General features: G+C 31.6%; 3 protein-coding genes across 4 annotated transcripts in view; 2 read left to right on the top strand and 1 right to left on the bottom strand.

Annotated features, from left to right (window-relative positions):
• The window catches only part of LOC139524152 (F-actin-monooxygenase mical1-like), a 150,707-nt gene that overhangs the window by 19,316 nt on the left and 111,254 nt on the right, over window positions 1–20,137 (top strand). The window contains exons 12-14 of the mRNA XM_071318758.1: window positions 335–512; window positions 1,454–1,536; window positions 2,884–2,956. Of these exons, the coding sequence (XP_071174859.1) occupies window positions 335–512; window positions 1,454–1,536; window positions 2,884–2,956 (334 nt within the window). The remainder of the gene's footprint in view (window positions 1–334; window positions 513–1,453; window positions 1,537–2,883; window positions 2,957–20,137) is intronic.
• On the top strand, window positions 2,968–11,432 carry LOC139522605 (uncharacterized). Its single transcript, XM_071316069.1, has 11 exons — window positions 2,968–3,028; window positions 3,559–3,778; window positions 4,566–4,732; window positions 5,336–5,436; window positions 5,961–6,060; window positions 6,758–6,807; window positions 7,779–7,986; window positions 8,860–8,953; window positions 9,336–9,853; window positions 10,173–10,274; window positions 10,770–11,432. The coding sequence occupies exons 1-11, from the start codon at window positions 2,968–2,970 to the stop codon at window positions 10,910–10,912; spliced, it is 1,764 nt and encodes a 587-aa protein (XP_071172170.1). The 3' UTR covers window positions 10,913–11,432.
• LOC139524153 (F-actin-monooxygenase mical1-like) overlaps window positions 14,285–20,137 on the bottom strand; it is a 158,820-nt gene continuing 152,967 nt past the window's right edge. The window contains exons 20-23 of one of the 2 annotated variants that reach the window (XR_011664748.1): window positions 18,449–18,656; window positions 17,747–17,846; window positions 16,158–17,062; window positions 14,285–14,575 (exon numbers count right to left, since the gene is read on the bottom strand). Coding sequence is in view for 1 of the 2 variants with exons in the window: in XM_071318761.1 (XP_071174862.1) it covers window positions 14,454–14,575 (122 nt within the window). In the remaining variant the exon portion in view is untranslated. The remainder of the gene's footprint in view (window positions 14,576–16,157; window positions 17,063–17,746; window positions 17,847–18,448; window positions 18,657–20,137) is intronic. The other variant, XM_071318761.1, reaches the window with a different exon arrangement.

The raw sequence follows: 20,137 nt of genomic DNA, 5'->3' as shown, positions 1-20,137 counted from the left end.
AAGCGTTAACATTCAAACAAAAAGGAGATCTCAGGTAGTAACATTAACCACAACAAAGTAAATACAAATGTATAATGCGTCTAAATATAACCATGTATTTTTTAATATACGGTGAAAACCCTATATTGTATTCCGAGAGAAAGATTTTAACAGACTACTTTCTTTGTCCGTATTCTGTTTGACTCGGGTAGACAACAAGGGTGAACAAAAACCGTATGTTGCTTAAGAAATATCCAGCCTACAAGTTGAAAATTATTAAACAGTTAAACAATTATACTTAACTATATAATAAGTCCTATGAACAGATGTTTTATGATATTATATAATTTTACAGACAGAAACTGATGAAAATCCCAATGATATTTGCTACCTCTGCAAGAGAGTGTTATTTTTCCTGGAGAAACTTAGTGTAGAAAATGTGTTTTGTCATCGCCGGTGTCTGAAATGTGAAAAATGTAAATGTGAATTGAATCTAGGAAATTATAGAACACAGAAATCCTTTAAAGGAAAAGGTAAACTTAATTTTGTCAGATACTAAGGGTAGTCATTACTTTTTTTTTAATTGATACAAAAGTCTTGATAAAGGAAATTGAATGTATTCCATTTTACAGTAAATTAACTCAAATATTTTGTGTTGAACAGTTTGTGAGTAGACAGCTTATTGAAATGTGTTTATGACTTTTGGACAGCGGCATATATTGTTGTCGTTATTTGTCATCTAAATAGATACACACATGAATATAGGAATAACGTACGCCTCCGGGTGCGGGAATTTCTCGCTACATTGAAGACCTGTTGGTGACCCTCTGCTGTTGTTTTTTATTTGGTCGGGTTGTTGTCTCTTTGACACATTCCCCATTTCCATTCTCAATTTTATTATAAGAAGATGTTGTATGAGTGCCATTGGGTCAGAATAAGTCCTTGACTATGTAACATCTATCATAGTGTGTATTGAAAGTTAAGTTACAATCCATAATATAGAGCAGCAATCACAAAGTCCATATACTTCCTAAATAAGGTTCCAAAATACGAAACTGTAGAGCATACATAACCGACAATTTGGAAAAAAATGACCCTAGATATGGTAGACGCAAACAACTTCAGCATAGACACCCATATGACTATCAAAGGACTCGAAATTTTAAGTCGATGGACAATATTATTTTTTTTCTGCACAAAAAGGAACTTTTGTTTTGATCATGTAAATACGACTTCATACTTCATTTTACTACTTTGTGCAAGGTTTCTGATAATTTTCAGTGATAATTTTGTCAACATAGTTAAAAAACAATAAGGAAATGTACTGTTCATTAGCATGTTAACAGGTTTCAGGGCTGATATTATATGCACTCCCTTTGATCATTCGTGAAACTATTAACATTTTCCGTTATTTTCCATTTGAATAGAAAGATGACAACTATACGCAATTTTTTTATGAAAATCTTTATTGCAGTGAGGTTTTTCTGCATTAAGCATGCTGGTCCTAACGCCAAGTTAACACAGTCCATCAGAATACGACCACAACTAGTCTTGAAAGTAAGATACACTCTTACTTTGTAAAATGAATAATACAAATCGTGAATTTAAAGTTTTTATTTTAAATGTTCATTAAATATGTATATTTTCCATTAATACATCAAATATCTATTTGTATGTGTCATTATCAAAATAGTGTAAAATCACGCAATCCTTTAGGGCAACTGGAATATAAGAAAAGTGAAGACAAACCAACGAAACAAGAAAAGCATAAACAATATCATAAACATATAGATTTTATAGGGAACGAGGTAGAGAACACTTACCGATTAATCAGAAGGGAACTTGTATAAGATGTTTAAATACACGTTCCTGGTTATGAGTACTATTAGAGGTGGGTCATTTAAAGACGTATCAACCGTATCATTAACGTTGACGTATCCGCATCTGCAGACATACCAAAAAACAGTACATGATCCCGAGCTTTGATTTTATGTACTATCAATAATGCAAATGGGCGACTGATTTAAAATTTCTAATGCAGAAATTTACAAAACAATAAGGAAATATCGAGTTTTTGTGGAATATGTAACCCTACTTATAAATATATTCCGGATAGTTGGAACAGTTTACATGCATGATAGGAGTGAAGACGGTAAAAATCGTTTGTTTGTGTATGAACTTGTGCTCACGTAGAACCAAATTGTTAATTGACAAATAGAGTGATACTCAATACTTTCTGTTACCTTTTAGGATAAAATCGCAAATGAACAATATTCAAAGTTCCTTACATGTATATAAGTAGTACATTTAATTTTGTTTCTGTGTCTATTTATACAAGATCTTGAAATATTTTTTAACTAGATTATTAAAGGATTGTGTACGAAATTCGTGTACCTGTCCTACATTGGCTCCTTTTTAAGGGCATGTAAAAGTAGTTGATGGAACCCCTTATTTTTTTTTAAAAAACACCACTATCACAAATATTGAAAGTGTATGTTATGATTATTTCGAAGAGATTCCAATTCGTTTTTTTTTTATATGAAGTATGGTCTTATTAATAAGCTCGGGATCACATAATATTTTTTGATATATCTGCAGATTCGGATACGTCAACGTATACGATACGGTTGATACCTTTGTAAATGACGACCTCTAATACTGTATGCATCAGTACAGTCAAATCAAAGTCAAACTATTGAAATTAACAATGATCATGATGATATATATGACTTTGACTTGTCAGCTTTCAACAAAACTTTCAATATAAGTCACAACATTCCTCTTCAAAATAAAATGGCAAGCAGGGTATACTTTTTATTCTGCATACTGTATAAATAGATGGTTTCAAGTACGAAAAACACTAGGTTTAAGTGATTTGTATCAAATTGTTAATATTTCATACAGGCAATGGATGACCCTAAACCTTCAAAAGACGCACCTAATAGAACAAATACAGACAATGTACAGCATATTTCAGGTAAGTATCCGATGACTCTTTCTCATACAAAATGTTATATTTTAATTGCCTTTGAAGTAGAAGCCGCTATATGTAAATTAATTTTTTTTTCAAATAGACAAAATCATAAGTCAGGAATGAAAGGTTACTGAGTGCTTATATTCCGTCAAATATAAATTAATACATTAGTAACGTAAGATTTTTTGTTGTGCTTGTCTTCCTTTCAGGGCAAAATTATAAAACAGAAAATACAGTACATAACATGCATCATATTACAGTGCAGCACTGGAAATAATATGCGTAATATAAGGTTAATCATCAGAGTTGGTCTAACAATTTACGTTCAATACAACCATATAGTAAGATAAGTTATTGAAAAATTGTTGTTGACAAATCAGTCATCTCTGTAGCTATAAAAAAAATAAAAATTCAAACATGATGGCCATTCTATTTTAAAATGATTTAAAACAAATTTTATAAACCACTACTACGGACCTACTTTCACCAACACCTCCGGACTCCTAACAGCTACCTTGTGGTAATAGGTGTGAGGAAGTCAGGGACAAATTCTTCTAGCGTTGTCATATATTAATTAGTAGTCTTTGGTAATCGTATTGTTTCAGACAAACCCAGAATTCCTACCAGGCCAGATTTCTTAGCAAGGAGAGTTACTTCAGCATCAATACGCAGAATAGACTTCTACAATAGCGGAAATGATGTAAAGGAAGTCGTTCCAGAAGACACTATATTTGAGCATAATTTTGGAGCATCTGTTCGAGGTGGATTAGGTGCATTTACCCTAAAGCTACCACAATCTGATGAAAAACTAAATAACTCGTCAAGGTATGTATAATTTGCATATCATATTTCAAGTGACAGTGTAGCTCAATAAATAAAGCAGATTTTTGAAATAATATGACTTTGCGAATGTCGTCACAAAATGCGAGAGACAGTAATGCTTATCTGGCGGCAACAAAACTGTCACAATGACGTAACTAAATATATTAATATATATTCGTATTCAACAATGTTATATGGAAGAACATACATTTCTATTGTGGAAACGAAGCTTCCAAGTCTGAGATAGCAATTTTAATCAGCGAAAGTGTTCAATTAGTTGATATTAAGGATAAAAAGAGAGGACAAAATTATCATTAAGATAACGAAAACAATTAACATATCGATCCGTAGTTATATGTTGGAAATATAACATTTTGACGGGAATGGCTTATCCACAATAAAACTTAGAAATATTTATTAAGAAAAGTCACACTTTCAAAGCTTATTTAGAAAGAATCCATTGTCTTTACTGGGATTCGAACTCAAGACCTGTAGCATATCAAACCACGACGCATACCCTACACCAGGACGACTGGATATCAACTCACAGTAATTTAACATATTTAAAGTGGAGCGAGTATGCAGACCTTTATTCAGTGTGATATATCATATCAACTGCCGGAAAATCATTATATGTTCAGACAGCATATCGACCCTAGTGTTATTGAACTTTTGATATTTCCAAAAATGACTTGTTAAGTTTAAACGGTTGTACGAGTCTTTTTGTATAAAATGTGTAGGTAGATTTTAAATGCAACATGTTGAATAACTAATGTGGCATAAATTTCAGTGAGGACAGTGACGATGATATAGAGGAAAAGCTTGAAGCTACTTTAGGACAACATATTGATAAAAATATGACAGTTAAAGATGCTTCAGAGTTCTGGCAAACTTTGAAAAGAGAATCAAAGACACGCAGCATTTCTAGACATAAGCCGGAAATATCTGCTGAAAATGGTATCAAAATTGTTTTACAATTATTATAAAATGAACTAAAGGTGACATTGTGTAAATATCAATAACACTATTCCTATTGTTTAACTAACTAAAAACCCAGGTTTAACGCATTTTTTATTTGCTTTTAAAAAGTACTTATACCCCGTCAGGAATTTGACAGTTGTCTTTTTTTCCGTTGATTGATAGTGTTTGGTATTTGTGTTGTTCTCTTTTCCTTCGACATAAAAAAATCCACACAAAAAACGACATTTTGTTTTATACAACTGCAATTTTATCTAGGATAAGTGCATCAAATATTCGTATCGTTTTTTTTTAAATTTTCATACATCGGAAAGCATCTCAACATTTGTCCATAGCGAGTTCACCACTACGTGCAGCTGCCATACAAATCGACACCATCAATGGTCTTTTCACCAAGCACCAACATTGTATAATGCGCCAAGAAACCATTGTTTTTGTACTAGCAGTATACAGATATATTGATGCATTTTGTTGTGTATAAAACTATGGGTTCAATAGGTTTATGAAAAAAATATATTATTTTTTGGTATGGTCAAATATGTTTTATCTACGCAGCATATTTTTTAAATTGAATAATTTTAGATGCATCGCCAATTGAAAGTAAAGCTAGAGTTACTCTACGACAAAATGCTTCAGCCAAGGAACATTCAACAATAGAAGAATTGCAAGAAGAGGACAACGATGTAAGATAAGGATTAATAAAATCAATATAAGCTTATTAAAAATAGTAAAATATATAGATAGCGGTTTTTTTAAATTTTGTTGAGGGTATTCGATACAGGTACAGAAGGACGTTTGGAAGTAATAACGTTGCTAACTTTTTAAAAATTAGATAAATTAATAACAAATTAATGCCTTTTTTTTAATTAATTTAAAATTAATTATTTTAACAGAACGGTTACACAAATTTATAGCATACATGTTTTAAAAACATATCTCAAATGATCCCCAGAAATCTGCAGGTGTTTATCTTTTGAAATAAAAAAATGAGGTACATTTATGTCTTAAGATTGAAATATAAATAAGCACATATTGTTGAATTTTTATGTGTATATACCTACTGTTTTTTTCTTGCATTCAAGGATTTGGAAAGTACAATTCGTGCTGCTCCAGAAGTGATAACTAACTGGTCGAATGTTAACTTGCCTGATGACAAGCAGCATACACAAAGCAGAAATTCAAGTGAAAATAACGAAATGTTTGAAAGAGCATTAAAGACCTGAAAAGAGAATCCAAAGAGCTTGAAGATAAAAGATCTAATTTTTCAGTAACTTGTTTCCAACCGCAAGATAAAGGCATTGAAAAAGGTAACTATGTCCCTTTTATTCTAGGTTTTTGGATACTGTTTAATTGATGTATACTCCCGAAATCTTTACTTGTCATATACAATCATCGGTGAACAGAGCAAATAAATATGTAAGGTTAAAAATGAACAGGAATTTCAAGATGGAATGTTTATGGTACTAGTCCACATGTACGAATAAAATGAAATAAAAATAAATCTCTTCATTACAAATATATTTTTTTTGTAGCGATTCTAATTATGATTTGAAGTAAAAGGAACTTTACTTTATTTAGATTACGTCATCGTTACAAGTAACCGGATGTTATATTTCGCAAACCACTTAGCGACAGGGTCATGGGCTGCTACAATTTATGGAGTATATAAATATACAACTTCATGGTCATTCGAATGAAAGAATTTATATTGAATGATAATGGTTTAAGTTATTTAGTCTGGGATGCCAGGTCATTCGAAAGAAAGTATTAACATTGAATGGATATAGGAAGATGTAGTGTGAGTGCCAATGAGAAACTCTCCAAATAACAATTTATAAAAGTAAACCATTATAGGTCAATGTACGACCTTCAAATATTGAATGATAAAGATTTAAGTTATTGAGTCTGGGATGCCAAGTTTTTTTTTTAAAATGGAGAAATTAAAAGTCAAATGATCCTTTACCTAAGCTTGTTTCACATCACATTTTGGTATTTTTAATTCAGATCCTGGAGAATTTAAACCCGAAAAAGTCTTCGGTCGAAACAGACCAAAGGTACGTACATAAGGACAAAGTATTAGTCAAACAGTTAGGTAAAAGAAACACAATAGAAAGTATGTGATGTATCGAAAACATCAAACCGATGAAAAAGGGGATACCGGGGAGTGTTTTGTTATCAATGAATATGTTAAAAAAAGTACCTTGTGATAGGTTTCATATTTCGGAGGAATATTTATTTTTTTCAGCATTACATGTAGTGTTTCTTTTATCTATTGTTGAGTATTTTGATAATTGAAGAATTGTCTACAAAAGACTCATCAGTGACGCTCGAATCTAAAGAAGGATGATTTCAAGTTTTAAACTATTTGAAATATTAATCCCACTTTGTGAAATATACATTGGTTGGTACCAAGATATCATGTATGTATAAGGTGTTAAAAAATCGAAACTTAAATTAAACTTCTACTTACATATACCCATTTTATCGACATGTTAATTACTAGATTATAAAACTATTAATTGTTAAAAGGAACACTATTTATAGGAATTTATTTAAACGATGTTTTAATACCGTTTACAAAGCATTTCAGAGTTTTAACTTTTAAAGTGGGAGGTTCGGTTAGCCATAACACCAGGTTCAAATTCCCATGTTTTCTTAAACAATTCCCGTTACAAGTTATGAATTGGGTAGTTGTTATCAATTTGTTCGTTTCTATGTATGTTGCATTGTCGTTTGTTTTTGTTGCACTGTGTGTTGTTCCGTTGGTTTCCTCTTATAGTTGATGTTGTTCAATCGGATTTAGTTAACCCGGATTTGTTTTCTCTCAATCGATTTATGAATTTTAGATAGCGCATCTGGCGTAAATACAAAATTTCAATCCTGGTATCTATGATGACTTTACATACTACTGTTGGCTTTATTGGGGACAATCTTTTAGTGTGAGGAAGTGTGCTTTATAGCTAAATAAGCTTCCACATATGATATAATCACAAACATATTAGCAGTTATGAATTTGATTTTGTAGTTGAAACGCACTGACTCTGACCCGACTGAAGAGAGGCATGCTCAGCGTGTTCAACTTGCAGCAAGAAAGCTTGCTATACAAAGGCAGCAAAACCAAATATTCATTGCTCAGGAACTAAAACGACAATTAGAAGAAGCTGATGAAGAGTTACAGGATGTTGAACGACAAGGAGTGGAATTAGAAACAAAACTCAAAGACAACAATGAAAGTAAGCTAATAGTTCATCTGCAATATTTTGCTATTTTGCCAACTTTTTCTTGAGCTAGCAGTTGGAATCTAATGTAAAATGTCACTGCTTACATAATTGTTTTTTCGGTTGGAAAAAGTGCCAATTCGTCTTTATATATGGTATATATTAATAGCATCTTCAGTTTCCAGTCCCTTTGGTCATATAAATTAACTTCCACAAATTGTCACAGTTGCACTTTATTGAATTAAAAAAAAAAGGATTTTCTAAAATTTAAATTTTATGTCAATCTGTACCGAAATAAATGATGACTTTTTCTGGACATAAATGAAACCTAGGGATTATCGAACAAGCGGATTGATATGAGAACCGTATTGTAAATTTAAAATACTTATTTATCATATTTTGTCGATGGGTAACTGCAAATCCTCTATTAACTTTGTATTGTACATATGCAAGATGGTTCAAATTACTGTATCAAAAACATATAAGATGGTTCAAATTACTGTATCAAAAACATAGAGGTAGTAAACAGATAACAGATTCGGGAATGAAAGTACGTCGTTGGTAAAGAAATTCTTCTAAAACCGTTTTGTGAAGTTATATACTTATACGCAACATTTCTTATCGTTGGATAACTGCAAATCTTTTTTATATATGTTTATGTATGAGATTTTACAAGTTTAAGATTTTACAAAAGTAGGTTAGAAAACAAACTGATTAATGAACAGTGGTTTGTTGTTTTTCAAAAAGGGACAACAAATTCGAGTCGAGATAGGTTTGCAAGCTTATGGCACCACATAAGGTAAAATCTAGAATGATTGACTAGTTTGAACACAATAGCAGTAGAGGTACTACTTTAATATTTAATTGCCAAACATTCGAATATTTCAGAAGAGAGTAAACAAAGTTTACGACGACAGTTGTGTTCTCTGTACACTCGGCGACAAAAGCTTCTTCAATATGAAGCTGAATTAAGATCAGCTAGGTATGTAATAGTATTTGATCAATTAAAAGATATCAGTTGACAAAGACACAAGAATAAAAAAAATGTAGGAATTATGAACATGAATGTCGACGATATATTTTCGTGTAGACTATATTTTATTGAGATAAACTTATTATGTTGCAACTTGCAAACTAAATTTTAGTTTGTAGTTCCTAAACCATTGGTTTTTTCTATAATTAGATAATGGGCAAGGGAAATGTTCAGTATCCACAGTTAAATTGTCTTGAATCCGAGTTGATACCATCTTCTTTGTTACGTCTACCTAAAGCTTTAACTATGAAGTTTTGACAATAAATATTTTTAACGTCGTACCTTAAGCTGTGGCCTTTAAAAATTTTTATACAAATTTCGATTATTGCAGCGAACACTATTTACCGAGTCAAGAAGAGGAAGCTGAGAATACATGTCCTTCTGAATATATACCAATTGTAGAAGAGGGAAACAGTTTTGATGAAAAGTCTGTGGCTTCTGGTTTCGAAACTTTCAATGAAACAATGAAGGCCAGTGGCGTCATAGTTGATAACGATAGGAAGTATGAGACACAAAATGCAACGGAAACAAGATCTGACACAAACATAAGTAGGATATCAGATGCTGTACCAGACACAACATTCTCAGACCCGGTCAGGGCGGAAACATACGGGACGTTAGAAATTAAAGATGCTGGTTTATTGTCAGAAAGACCTTGTGAAATAACTACTGACGAAACTCATCATACAAATGATGTATTTAAGGTTAAAACGAACGAGTTCACTTTAAAATATCATATAAAGGTGGTGACGAGAACAAAATCGGGTGTAGATTCTTCTCCAAAGATGTCAGAAGATAATAGTCGGTACGAAGCTTGTGATGGAAATAAATTACCTGATGATATTGATAGTAAGTAATTAATACAATAACACTTAAAATCTAAATATCTATACATATATGAAAAAACATTTTCGGGTTTTAACCTCGCTTTGTAAGTTGAAACTCAAATCCTTATTATTTTCCTTGTTATTGTTGAAGATGCTTACTTTTTGTCTCTAATTTAGTGTCCATTAAAATGTGCAACGAACAAAGATAATTATGTTGTTGTCTTATGTCCATTGATGCCATGGAACTCGATTTACAAAATAAATTATTGTGACAATCGTTTTTTTATGACTTAGCATTCACGCTTATGAGACATGAAACATTTGCCTATTTCTTTTTACAGAACTTACATTTGTTGATGACAAAGCTATAATAATATATTGGGAATGTCCTTTCTGTACACTCCATAATAAAGATGGACGCAGTTCTTGCAGTGCTTGTGATGGTGAGAATATATGCGTTGATCTTCTTCATAAAAAACAGTATTGATCTAATTCATGGCAAATAACGCACAATATATATTTTCATAACTGTCTAGTAGTAATATTACATGCTACCATAAACTAATACGTAGTGTGTATATTGTATAAATAAAAGTCACCACAAATTTAAACTTAAAATTAATCATCTTAAAGCTCAACTCCAGAAAGATTTAGGGTAATGATATTCAAAAACTAATTAATGAACAATATATGAAACAAATAGAACTTTTAAACAATATTTTGTTTTAATGTGAAGAAAATTTATCATTGAAACGGATTCAATACGATGTGAGTTTATTTAATAGATAAACTGTGCAATGAACAAAAAAGCTATGCATATTTGTAAACTAAATTTGAACTTGTTAATCAAATTAAAAGGGAAACTCATAGACACTATCGGTTTAACTTAAATATTACTATACTGCATACTTATATAAGTGCATGTTTTATATTTGTAGCTTGGAAATGCAACAAATGCCTTCATGTAAACGGTTACGACAGAAGAAGGAAGGAATGTGAAATGTGCTGCAACCAGAAACCACAACGTGGGAATCCATCTCGTGATCATCACCATGATACTTCACGTGAATCATTTGCCTAACCTTTCAAAGTTATTTGACACCTCTAAATATTAGATGGCATCAGATGCGTCAAGATGAAGAAATTGATTAAAACTTTGATTTTGTTTGGACGAACAATTAATGTAAATGTAATAGGCGAGGGGATATTCTCATTTCAGTCTTTCTGGTGTTTTGTTCTTTCGTGCTAGTTCATGCAAGTCGTTTTCATCGAATAAGTTACTATTATTACTTATTATATTATTTAAGTTGTACTTTGGAAAGTTTTATGATTTAGAGAAACAACAATAACTAATATTTCGAGTTTTAACGCTTATTCTTGTTATATAACTAGATTGTATGTTACAAGTTTTATGCTAGATATATATTAACATGTGAGTATGTGTGTGTGTGTGCTTTGTGGGTTTGAACATTTTTCAAGGGATTGCAGGGAATTGATAGTTTCAATATAATGCTCATAATAACAAACGTAAATGTCGTTGGTTTCTATTTCTCATTTGAATTGATAAAATACGAACAATTTATAAATAAAATTCAAAAAAACATATATTTCAATTACTTCTCCTGAAGTTCATGCCATCTCTTATATCTTGACAGTTAAGGCAAAAACATGTTATATAATGTTGTAATACCATAGTCTTTCATCCATGTGCATTGCTACAGTGTGACTTTCCGATGAACCTATTCTTTGAAAGCGATGTTTGGTTGCGTTTTGTATGTGTGCGTAGTGACTTGTTGTAGTCAATTGAAACACCATATATTTTCCCATCATGTTATAGCTGTCTTGTCTTAAACAAAAGTAATTTTGTTTAAGTAGTCTTAGAGCTTTTACACGGATATATTGTTATAATTATGTTAGAAACTTTAAAACCTCGTCAAAAGGTGTACATTTAAGAAATATGAAAGAGTTTATGTTTACGATTGCGGCCATGGCAACAATGCAATAAAAATAATAACTCTTCACAGGAGATCAGATGGTACATACATTAACAACTCTAGGTCACCTTACGACCTTCAACAATGGGCATAGCTCAAACCGCATAGTTAGGTATAAACGGGACTCTAAATGACAAATGATGTGAAGCCATCTCCCTGGTCATACCATTATTTGAACACATCAGTGGAATAAAGACAACATCAAAATGCGAAAGTTACATAGCAATCTATCGGATAAACACCAAGTATTTTTAATCCTTATTATGCGCTTTTAAATGGACGCATACACACCAAGAAACACTTACACTATCGACTCATCAAGTCTAAGTTTTTTTGATGTAATGCAATTCCCTCATTTTTTTATTTGGTTCAGCTTGAATTGAATCGTCTTCACGAATATATTAGATTTTCGCTCTTAAAAAAAAGATTAGCTAATAAAATGGAAAACGATTAACGTGTTATTGGTCCGGAAACATTTTACTTTGTGAAGAACGTCACTTACTTCCATAGTAAAAAATTACCGAAGATACCAGCATCTAAATGATAAACAACATATTTGTTGATTTTGGTAGTTTGATATTTCAATAGCAAATTTTTCGATTTTAATGGGTATGCATTGTGTACCAATACTGACTGATTTTATTTGTACTCGTGTAAATTAGTCTGCATACCGTTTCACAGATGATATCGGATATGTTTCTTATGTCGTAACTACAATTCCCTTCCCTTTTAACGAATGTGACCTACCGAATAAGACTATTTACCGGATTTGTAATAACATAAGCAACACGACGGGTGCCACATGTGGAGCTAGATCTGCTTACCCTTACGGGTCATCTGAGATCACCCCCAGTTTTGGTGGGGTTCGTGTTGCTTAGTCTTTAACTTTCTATGTTGCGTCTGGTGTACTATTATTTGTCTGTTTGTCTTTTTCTTTTTTTGCCTTGACGTTTTCAGTTTATTTTCGATCCATGAGGTGACTGCCCCTTTGGTATTTTCCTCTACGTTCTCAAAGAAAAACCAAAACAAATCTAGCAAAATTCTTTAACTTCCCTTTAAGATATGCATGTGTTGATGATGTCCCACTACTTAATAAGCTGTGCACACTACACAAAATACACAAAATATTGTCTAACCCAGTTAACATACATGTAAGGTTAACGCTCATCATGACGAATTGAACAATACGCTAATTTATTATCAACTTAATAGCCAGAAGTTATACATGTGTTGATGTGTTTTATACCGAATATGTCCAATATCTAATTGTGACATTTTGACTTGAGGTGAATTTGCATGCAGTGTAGTGTATGCACAGCAGAAAATGACTTTCTTCTGTTTGTAATCTTTATTATTCACTTCTTAATGAATTTAAAAGATTCGAACATCTGTAATCTGCTGTCGGCTTAATTCATTGATAGCTGGTTTGGCCACGAAGTCTTATATCGTCCAATTCCATGTACTTACATAATAATCCAATCTATATCTTAAAAGGGTATCACTTACGTATAGACTACTCAATTTTGAAACATTGACTTATGAAACAATCTTCAAGTGAAACACTTAAATCATGTATATACCGTAGATATTGAATATATACCATCTACACAGCATTCCAATACCATCAAAGCAAACGGACAAAATAATAAATACACGAATACAGAAAAAAAATTGTGTTATAGATTCTGGTTGATTTGGAGTGATGTTAAAGTCGTATGAAACTTGAAATTTAAAAAAAATGATGTATATGGTTCTTTTTTATTTTTTAATTGCTAGTTTTTATTACAAAACTTAGGTACATATACTTTTTTTCAAGAAAATGCTATTTGTACAAATTTAGAAGACATTTACTTTTTTAATGTGAATTTTCTCGTAAAAATTCGTGGATCGCAATATGAATGGGTCTGTCATAGAAATAAACTATTATCTAATTGAACATTTCATAAATGTGTTCAATATCCATGCTTCTTTGTTGATTGTTTACTATAAGGTGACAATTGGAAAACTAGGACTGACTTCATATCACGACAATTTATTAGCTGCCAAATTTTCATAACAGATCAAGAGAAATATCTTTTTGACGATTATACTATATGGATGCGTAAAAAAATAATAAAATCTTGCACAGAAGTCAAAGTTTATGATATATACATGCATTGGTTCAAGAATTGGATAAATGTTATTTTTCAACAGTCGCTCGGTCACTCGTTTCATATGATTTTAATTGACTCTGTATTCGTTACATATTTTGTTTAGGTTAGTCAAGCTTGAATTGTATTCACACAAATTGGTTGTCGTCCTACAAATCGAAAACATTCGGGGAAATCAAATAATTCGCCTATTATCATAGCCAAAACAACATTTGCCTTTGTATGAGTTGAACACCTTTTGTAAATAACTAAAGTAATCTTGGCAATTGATAGTAATGACTTCTAAGACATACAAATTTCGATAAAAAAGTAGGTAATGAATTTTTATTGATATAAGAAAGATAACTGTAGTGATACAAATGATCGAATGCTCGTCTTATAAATTCACATAAGTTTGTCTGCCACATACCATAAGAACTCTCATCGGTTCGTGCTGACGCATCTTACATAATGATAATAAATAATAAGAATAAAAACACTAAGCATCTGATTCACGTAATTCGTTTTGTTGAACATCTAGTTGTGGTTTATCGTTGTAGCACATTTCACATTTCTTTTTTCTGGTATTGTTCACATAGGTACACATGCTACATTTCCAAGCTATAAATACAAAACAATTTCAAATAATTAAACACGTAACCAATTGTTTTTATTTAAATCTTAACCTCATCCTTTTAAGTTTTTGATAACAATATAGTTGCCAAGCAAAGTTCAGCGAATATCTTCGATCATATTAAATAATTTTGGTATCCAAAAGAAATCGGCTAAAAAAAATCAAAGGGGAACATTGTTGAACTTAAAGAGGACAAATAGCACGAATCAAATTAATATAAGACTAAAAATGTGAAAGCTTCACCCATGTCTAGGGACACTTTCCATTCTTCTTTATACATTTCCAATGTAAATCTGCACCTGGACATATACAAACAAGTACTAGATACCAATGAATAAGTCTTAAATTTTGTTGAACCCAGCAATTACCTTGAATTGGTCGTAATTCCCCTATGACATAAACTCAATATGAATTATACCCGCAGTCGACCGATTTTTAATCCTCAAAAATCGATTAAGAAATAGAATCAAACTAACACACCAGACGAGTCTCGGTCTGCGTCTCTGTATGGAATTGATTGAGGTTGCACTCGTACGTAGGCAAAACTCGACGACAATAGTCCTTGTCAAAAATTTCAAATTGTTCCAACAGAAATAGCAGCACGGCGGATAAAAATGGAAATACCCTAAAACACATGAATATCAAATAACATGTATAAAATAATTCCGTTCAAAATAATCATAGAAAGTTCACAGACAGGCAGACAGAGTCGAGCGGTTACTAGACCTTCTCTCATCTTCGGCGATGCAGGATAAAATGAGGAATCAAAAGAAGTTCAACAGATTGATACTTTGTTCTTCTAGTACAGAGTAGCGGTCTCTATTTGTGCATGCATCTTGGGGTTTTGCATAAGTCACTTATAAAATAATTCCCTTCAAAATAACCATAGAAAGTTAACGGACAGTCAGACAGAGCCGAGCGACTTTCTATTTTGAGGTTTTCCATCTGTGTCAATATCGAGAAATTATCAAAATTTAAAACAGACCTCTCTAGTCTCGGTAAAGTCCTCAATATCAAGTTGACTGGGAAACATGAGATGCACTCACTAAAATGTATATTGTTAAGTGAAAGGTTATAAACAATATATATCATGCACTCACTAAAATGTATATTGTTAAGTGAAAGGTTATAAACAATATATCTCATGCACTCACTAAAATGTATATTGTTAAGTGAAAGGTTATAAACAATATATCTCATGCACTCACTAAAATGTATATTGTTAAGTGAAAGGTTATAAACAATATATCTCATGCACTCACTAAAATGTATATTGTTAAGTGAAAGGTTATAAACAATATATCTCATGCACTCACTAAAATGTATATTGTTAAATGAAAGGTTATAAACAATATATCTGAAAGTGAAATTATCGAAATAAGATTTTTTTTTTAAATCTTTTTGTCTTTCAGAGTACAAGAACAATCAGCAGTACCTTGTACCCTTTGCAATCAAATAGAGATTTAAAGGTACATGTGTTTATATAATGAAAACCAACAATAGTTTAAATCTCATAAATCTAGTGTCCAGTACATATTCCATGAATAAACTCAATAGAATTCTACTTGCCTTCACAGGCATCACAAAAGCTGTTTGTGTCGTCATTGTAAAGTGTACAGAACGGACATTCCCAATTTTGAGTTCCAGTTGTATATTCATCAACAAATGTAAGTTCTGAAAACAAAATAATAAATACACAGGTACACAAAAATATATCTTAAGAGGCAGCAACAATGATTATGTTAACTATAATAAGTAATTAAAACGTATATTTATGAGACTGAAAGAGCAAGAAAATGGAAACATATTTTAAACTTGCTGCACCCAAAACGCTTTGGTTGAATAACATTCATCTGAAATGTTCACTTGAAAATGAAGCCAAGGATGTATAAAAACCTTAACAAATAAAATAAAATTATAGCAGATATTTTAGAGTTAATATTCTGTCATTTATCAATTCAGTATTCAGTGAGAAAAAAAAATCAAAAGCAATTATAATCATAAAATTTGAAAAAAAAATGAGAATATTTTCTTATATTGAAGTGTGAAACATTAATGCAAGAAATTTATCCTTGTTCCCCATTGTTTGCCACATTTATTTCTTATTCATTAAGGGTATTTGGCTTTTGTCTGAATTTATTATTTGATTGATTTCATACTTTCAGTTTCAGCAAACAAAATATCTCCACCAGTAGCTTCCGTCGTCTGCGATATTAGGCGTGGATTTTACATCAGGGGAGATAATTTTTGGAGCCACTTCGTTGACGTCATTTGCTATTTCCGAGGGATTTTGCATGTCAAACATTTTGTCTGTTTCGACTGCCTCGTCACTTGCCTTCTTTGTGACATTGTCAATTCCAAACGCTTGAGATTCAGACTTTTCAACAATAACGTATTCTTCTTCCTCGCTAGAGCTATTACGCGGACTTATATCACTAATTTCTTCTTTTGGACTTGGTGGCAAAAATTGATCGCTGCAAATATAATACTTAATACTCAACATAAATAATATAACATGATGTATGTATCTAATCATGAGATGCTGTAGTGACTTTAACTGCAAAATCTGAATGCATCTTAAGTTTTATCTAGATTTAAGATAGTATAATAGTTTTCTAAACTATAAAATTTAGTGGAAGCAAGTTTGAAATATTTTGCACAATTGTTAAATAGGTATAAAGCCAAAGGAATGGCAATGCTTTTAGATTAATGTCTGTACAGTTAAAAAAAATGTCGGACCTGAATGATCAGTGTCTGGAGTTTGATGTAGTTCAAATTTACATGTGAGCTCAAGGACCAAATAATTATAGAATATCGTTGATCATCTCAACGATACTGGTTTTCTCGCTTGAACCGGTACGGCGAAAGCGAGAAAAGCAACTGAGTTGAGATGACCAATGATAACCTGTTTATCGTTATTTTACCTATGACAATGTTGTCAATTTATTGTCAATTTCATTAGCAACGCCACGTGCCTCCTTAGTTTCTAGCGATAATTTTCCATCTCAAGCAAGTAGCATGATATGTATGAAAAATTATCACAAAAAAAGATCAAAAGAAAAATACACAAAATAGCGATAAATGAGTTTATATACGTTTATAAGTGTGGCAAATAACATATAATATTTATTTTAAATTTATCAAATACATTCACATACTTAGCTGATTGTAATTCGGCTTCATACTGTAATAATTTTTGTCGCCGAGTGTACAATGAACACAGCTGTCGTCGTAAAGTTTGTTTATTCTCTTCCAATACTGAAATATTATAATCTGTGTTATGACCAAGAGATAAAATTTATATGGAAATGGGGAAAATGTCAAAAAGTCTACAACCTTACCTAAGAGCAGTTTACATCACAATGAGTCTACAATAGTATTGTAAGCTTTATTCATGTTAATTCTAGTAGTGTTTCTTTAGATCAAATGCATGCCTTGTAAACCACGATAGTAGAAGAGAGGGATGAAAAATATCAGAGGGACAGTCAAACTAATAAATCGAAAATAAACTGACAACGCCAAGGCTTAAAATGAAAAAAGACAAACAGACAAACAATAGTACACATGACACAACATAAAAAACTAAAGAATAAGCATCACGAACCCCACCAAAAACTAGGAGTGATCTCATGTGCTCCGGAAGGGACAGCAGATGAGTGATGACGACTGTGAAAACATATCACACGTTATAATATGCACACATAAAATTGGTACCAAAATTCAAGAACATCACGAAGCTCCTGCTTCTTCCTGATAAATGAACAAAATGGCATGTACTGTAATTATGTGTAAATTTGAATTAAATATTCGGTAAACCGGAAGTGATAGTTCAAAATTTAGAGTTTCAACTGTTTGCTTACTTTCAGTGTTTTCTTTCAGTTGCTTTTCTATTTTAACTCCCTGCTGTTCTACGTCACAAAGCTCTACTTCTGCTTCTTCTAGTTGCCGTTTGATCTCCTGAGCCATGAATAGTTTGTTTTGTTGCCTTTGTATCGCAAGCTTTCTGGCAGCAAGTTGAACACGCTGAGCATGCCTCACTTCAGTCTGATCAGAATCGGATCGCTTCAACTAAAGAAATAGTGTTTATTACTGCTATTGTGTTTATTAATTTCTGATTGTATTATACTGCTTACCGGAGTGTTTATTTATTTATCTACTCTTATATACTGGAACTTTGCCCTCTTACGCTGCATAATTGACCTTTAAAATTTGACTCTTTTATTACCAGCATTATTCATGTTACGTACTATAAAATACCGTTTGGGTTTACTTTATATATTGCATTTTATATTGTTAATTTCACAAATATTAAAAAGGAGAGAGACAATTATTTTATGACATCATAACTATATTTTCATACGGAACTGTTTTAAATATTGTCCATCTATTATAATTTGTAGATGATACCATTGCAACTTTTATTGAGGGTATAAATCGATTAAATCAGGTGTATTTTGCATACCATTTTCCTATCCTTTCACAGTTGTTCACCATAACAACCTCATATCACAGCAGATACAATATATGTTATCATTGAAGAACACTTGCATTTGAATTACCCATTAAAATTTGTCAATTAAAAGGTTACATGGATACTAGTATTTAAAAATTTGTTATATTGGACAGTTAGAAATCGTTAATATATTGTCATAAAAGAGGGACGAAAGATACCAGAGGGACAATCAAACTCATAGATTTCACTTAAGAAGTACTACCAATTATGTTTTCGAACTATTTTATTAGGTACCATATTTATTTAGCAGTCTTAATCCAACAGTATGGATACAAAACAAATACAACACAAATACATGTGTCCATTTAACACCAAGTCATGGTCTGCATAATTTGACATATATCTTAGAAAACTAACCACATATTGACTTAAATAATTTATTCGTCCTTACCAGTGGTTTGCTACGATATATACCTTTAGTCAGTTGATTTGCTGCAGGACCTGTTAAAAACATTACTTTATTTGTACATGTTGTACTTTGTGTAATCTCAATTTGTGTATTGTAATGTCCTTTAATATGTTTCCTTGATTTGGCTTTTTTTTAAATCAAGCGTAATTCATAAACTTAAGGTTATTGTTAAAAATGTTGACATGTGTCTTGCAGCAATTATCATATCTTTCAGAGAAGGCAAAAAAAAAGACACTATTTAAAAAAATAATTTTTGAAAATTTATATAAATAAAGGCAACAGTAGTATACCGCGGTTCAAAACTCATAAATCCATGGACAAAAAACAAAATCGGGGTAATAAACTAAAACCGAGGGAAACGCATTAAATATCAGAGGAGAACAACGACACAACCCTAAAATGTAACACACACAGAAACGGACCAAACTCCATACCAATTAACATTGTCTAACAATTTCTGATTCCTTTTAACTGACTTAATTACTTTGAAATTACCTTATTTGGAAACAAATTTAACTATGGGTTTTTAAATGAAAAATTACTAGTTTCAATAAAAACAAATTCATCAAATAGCAACTTAGTTGGGTAGTTGCAAGTAAATTTATGAGCCTGAAGAGGCAATTATAT

This window comes from Mytilus edulis, chromosome 5, assembly GCF_963676685.1.
Source record: "Mytilus edulis chromosome 5, xbMytEdul2.2, whole genome shotgun sequence".
NCBI lineage: Eukaryota > Metazoa > Mollusca > Bivalvia > Mytilida > Mytilidae > Mytilus > Mytilus edulis.
This window is presented reverse-complemented; position numbering and strand designations above follow the sequence as displayed.

What these genes read in the sequence shown, in the direction of transcription:
- LOC139522605 (XM_071316069.1), top strand. Translation starts at nt 2,968, where the DNA reads ATGACTCTTTCTCATACAAAATGTTATATTTTAATTGCCTTTGAAGTA. An exon ending in GGAAATATCTGCTGAAAATG is followed by an intron (nt 4,733 to 5,335) that starts GTATCAAAATTG and finishes GAATAATTTTAG; the next exon opens with ATGCATCGCCAATTGAAAGT. An exon ending in GCTGAATTAAGATCAGCTAG is followed by an intron (nt 8,954 to 9,335) that starts GTATGTAATAGT and finishes CGATTATTGCAG; the next exon opens with CGAACACTATTTACCGAGTC.